This window comes from Sinocyclocheilus grahami, unplaced genomic scaffold (assembly GCF_001515645.1).
Source record: "Sinocyclocheilus grahami isolate Dianchi unplaced genomic scaffold, SAMN03320097.WGS_v1.1 scaffold216.1, whole genome shotgun sequence".
NCBI lineage: Eukaryota > Metazoa > Chordata > Actinopteri > Cypriniformes > Cyprinidae > Sinocyclocheilus > Sinocyclocheilus grahami.
In genome coordinates this window covers 1,282,820-1,286,549 of record NW_015505395.1, presented here as the reverse complement: position 1 = coordinate 1,286,549, position 3,730 = coordinate 1,282,820, and the positions used below count along the sequence as shown (strand labels likewise).

The following is a 3,730-nucleotide window of genomic DNA, read 5'->3' as shown; positions in this document are numbered from 1 at the left end:
AGTACTTACAATATAAAATGTATGTACACAATCGTATAAAACCCCAGGACCTCAAGCCCTAGAGCATAGGGTGCGACGAGGCACTGACCACTCAATGTGCATCAAGATACAAGACGTTTGAAAAGAAATGCCAACACATTTGAACACACAGCTGTTTTGTTGCATATTAGCAAGGCAGTTTCAAGAGCAAAACATTGTCGTTGTGCATTTTACAATTTACATTAGAAAACTGGAGGTTTGCTAGTCGTCAGGCTTTGCACTCTTCGTGGCTTCGGAAAGGCACCGTTAAAACATACATGCTGTCTCCCGATCGGACACAGATTCGTAGGACCAGCCCTTCAGGATGCATATTACCCATAAAAGGCTTTAAAAAGAGCTCAATCTATGTAGTACCAGCTACTTGTTACAAAAGTACACTCGTAAAAATAAAGGTTCTTTTTTTGGCATCGATGGTTCCATAAAGAACTTTCAACATCAATGGAACCTTTTCAAGGATCTTTATATGTTCTTCAAATGGTTCTTTCACTGAAAGGTTCTTTGGGAACCAAAAATGGTTCTTTATTGGCATTGATGGTTCCATGAAGAACCTTTAACATCCATGGAACCTTTTCAATGCACAAAAGGTTCTTTATAGTGGAAAAGGTTTCTTTAGATTATTGTTCCATAAAGAACCTTCTACATCAAAGGAACCTTTCCAAAGTTATTCATAGAGTCAAAAGTTCTTTATTTGTTCTTCAAATGGTTCTGAAAGGTTCTTTGGGAACCAAAAATGGTTCTTTATTGGCATTGATGGTTCCATGAAGAACCTTTAACATCCATGGAACCTTTTCAATGCACAAAAGGTTCTTTATAGTGGAAAAGGTTTCTTTAGATTATTAAAAAGTTCTTCACACTAAGAAAAAATGGTTCTTTTAAGAACTGATCACTGAAAGGTTCCAAAAATGGTTCTTTTGGATCCTTTATTTTTAAGAGTGTATGATGATATATTTCTTTATGCTTTAAGTCATTAAATAAGGCAGTTATGTGGTTGTGGATCCAGTCTTCACAGGTGTCTCTTCATATGCAGCGCCAAGTGGTCGGAACGGGAGAAGGCGCGTTCGCACATGTGGCATTGAAACGGCCGATGGCCCGTGTGTTTGCGGAAATGACGCGTCAGCTCGTCGGAACGGGCGAATTTCCATCCGCATCCCTCCCAGTTGCAGTGGTACGGTTTCTCACCTGATGGTGCAAAGGGATGGAATTAGTTTTACTGGTTTAAAAACACAAATGCAAGTTAAAGACAAAGTCAAACACGCTCTTACCGGTGTGGGTTCGGTGATGCGCCTTCAAATGCGAGCTCTTGGTGTACGTCTTGCCGCAGCCGGCGTAGGTGCAGGTGTGTGTCGCCGTGCGCTTCCTCGGCCAGGTGCGTCGCCCTCGCTTGGGTTTGGAGTCCATTAGATCCATCGGGGAGGATGGAGGAGTCAGAAGAGCTCTTTGCATGTGGGGTTGCATCCCCATGGCGTCCTCGAACATGCCAAACTGGTGCGGCGCCGTGTAGGGGATCTGCATTTGAGCATAAGCCGGAGGCGAGTGATGGAAAGCCTGCGAAAATGCGGTTTGGCGCAGATGGGAGTCATCCGGACTCAAAGGAGGCGTCATATTCCCCGTCGCCTGCGGAGAAACGGCCAGTCTGGGTTGCTCGAAAGACATCATGCATGAAACGTTGCCCTCTTGTTTGATTTTTTGGCAGCTCTGCGGCACCATGCCCATCACCGGCCCGTAACCGTCCATTGGTGGCTCAACTTTGATATCAACAAAGTCCTGTCTAGGGAATGAGTTGATGATGAATCTTCCCTGAATGGCACCGTCGTAGGAGTTGTCCACGTCGGATCTCATAAGCTCGGCCATGAGGCTGTTGGAGTACGGTGGAGGAGGTGCGGTGCATTGCTCCGGAGGCACATATGCTCCCGTCGAGTACATGCCGCATGGCTCCGCGTGTGAGACGTACTCAGCTCCCACCTCTAGAGGTCCTGTTGTGTTGGCCAGGATAAACTCCAGGTCCAAGTAATTACTCAGATCCTCGTCATCCTTGCGGCCACGACAAGTGTCCATGTGCTGTGCCACGTTGAGCAGAGGGCAGCCGCCGCTCAGTGGTTTGTCCTCCTCACATTTCCACCTCTGCAACAGAATCAAAGGTGCTTAGCTTTCAAATTCTGTCAGATGGTTTTGCATGACTCATTTTGAAAGCATTTCACTTTTGACATGTACAGTTTACTGTGATTGTCACCTCAACACTTCAGACCAACAAATAAGAGTTTAAATCACAAGAAAACAGCAACAAAAAAAAAAAGACCAAAACTAATTTTTCTTAAAATATCTTTGTCTCTTTTTAAGAACTATCTTACTAATATATATATATATATGTATGTGTGTGTGTGTGTGTGTGTGTGTGTGTGTGTATATATATATATATATATATATATATATATATATACATATATTCACACACATGCAAGTAAACTCTGCTCGTTTATATATATATATATATATATATATATATATATATATATATATAAAAAAAAAAAAAAAAAAAAAAATATATTTTTTTTGTGTGTGTTCTGCAGGGGGAAAAAAGAAAAATAGAAAGTCATACAAGTTTGAAATAACACCAGGGAGAGTAAAAGATGACAGAATATTACATAACTTGCTGTCAGCTGGTTTTCAGTATATATATATATATATATATATATATATGAAACAAGATAAAACAAAAAAATGACATTTCTGATGTTTGTGTTCGTTTTCCGTTGTGTATCTTCATTATTTGATCTAGTGCAAACAAGTGGAAAACAAATATTTTCGCTTATAAACTGTTTTTTGTAGTGTTTCCTCGGTTTTAACCGCTTTGAGGTTAGGTGTCCGCATTACCCAAATTCTCCTTAATTCACCCTAGTTTCACCATTTACAAGTGCACAAAAGTGTCAAATACTTACATCCTCCCAAAGTTTCTCCTTCTGGTTTGCAAACGTTGAAATCGAAGGCAAAAGGCAATGTAAAGCCATTTCCAAGATGCGTGCTGCGTTGTAATTTTCTTCTGTATTGTTGCACTTGCTCCCGGACAGATGTCAAACTGCGCTGCGCTTTTCCCTCGAGTGAACTTCCAGAGTCATGAACAAAGTGTGTCTGGCAGGAGCGCCTCCTACCTAATAAATACTTCTCCTGGACCAATTGTGTGAGCGGAGGAAACCGCGTTCAGGGTTCCCAGATATAGGCGGTATATAAGGCACCGTGCGCTCTCTCCACAGGTCCACAGTCTCTCAGTGTCGGACAGCGCGCTCGGGCGCATTTAAGCGCTTGATGACGCGTGCTCCCCTGCCCTCCCCTCGGGGGGGCGCGGCCGAAAGGAGGCGGTCACTCACTATCATCTGTGTAGTACACACACACAACTGTTACCAAGGCGTTTCAACAAAAGCTCGAATTGATCCAAGTGTAATTCCAGTCTTCAAACAGCCTACATTCACCCATGCGTAATTTAGACTCCAAATATACGCGCTTTCCAATGAAAGCAAGGGACTGCACAATGAGGTTACATTTAGGGAAGTCAAATAAAGGTTGTTGTTTTTTGTTGTTTTTTTGCATGCTGATCTAGCAATTTTCTGTACAATAGATTAGTAGGTGATCCAAAAGTCAACTAGTTGTCCCTGTTATTATATAAACATAGACTTAGGTGGGATACTATAAAAGATAA

The 3,730-nt window shown here is 42.2% G+C and overlaps 1 protein-coding gene across 1 annotated transcript; it reads right to left on the bottom strand.

The window, feature by feature from the left end:
* Positions 1 to 946: 946 nt before the first annotated feature.
* On the bottom strand, positions 947 to 3,314 carry klf2b (Kruppel like factor 2b). Its single transcript, XM_016286989.1, has 3 exons — positions 2,976 to 3,314; positions 1,302 to 2,160; positions 947 to 1,218 (listed from the first exon to the last, which is right to left on the bottom strand). The coding sequence occupies exons 1-3, from the start codon at positions 3,042 to 3,044 to the stop codon at positions 1,043 to 1,045; spliced, it is 1,104 nt and encodes a 367-aa protein (XP_016142475.1). The 5' UTR covers positions 3,045 to 3,314; the 3' UTR covers positions 947 to 1,042.
* Positions 3,315 to 3,730: the final 416 nt, after the last annotated feature.

Bases quoted from the DNA above. Each gene is read 5' to 3' on its own strand.
- klf2b (XM_016286989.1), bottom strand. From the start codon at position 3,044: ATGGCTTTACATTGCCTTTTGCCTTCGATTTCAACGTTTGCAAACCAG. The intron at 2,161-2,975 runs GTAAGTATTTGA...ATTCTGTTGCAG, and splicing joins AGGAGAAACTTTGGGAGGAT to AGGTGGAAATGTGAGGAGGA. The intron at 1,219-1,301 runs GTAAGAGCGTGT...TTGCACCATCAG, and splicing joins GCATCACCGAACCCACACCG to GTGAGAAACCGTACCACTGC.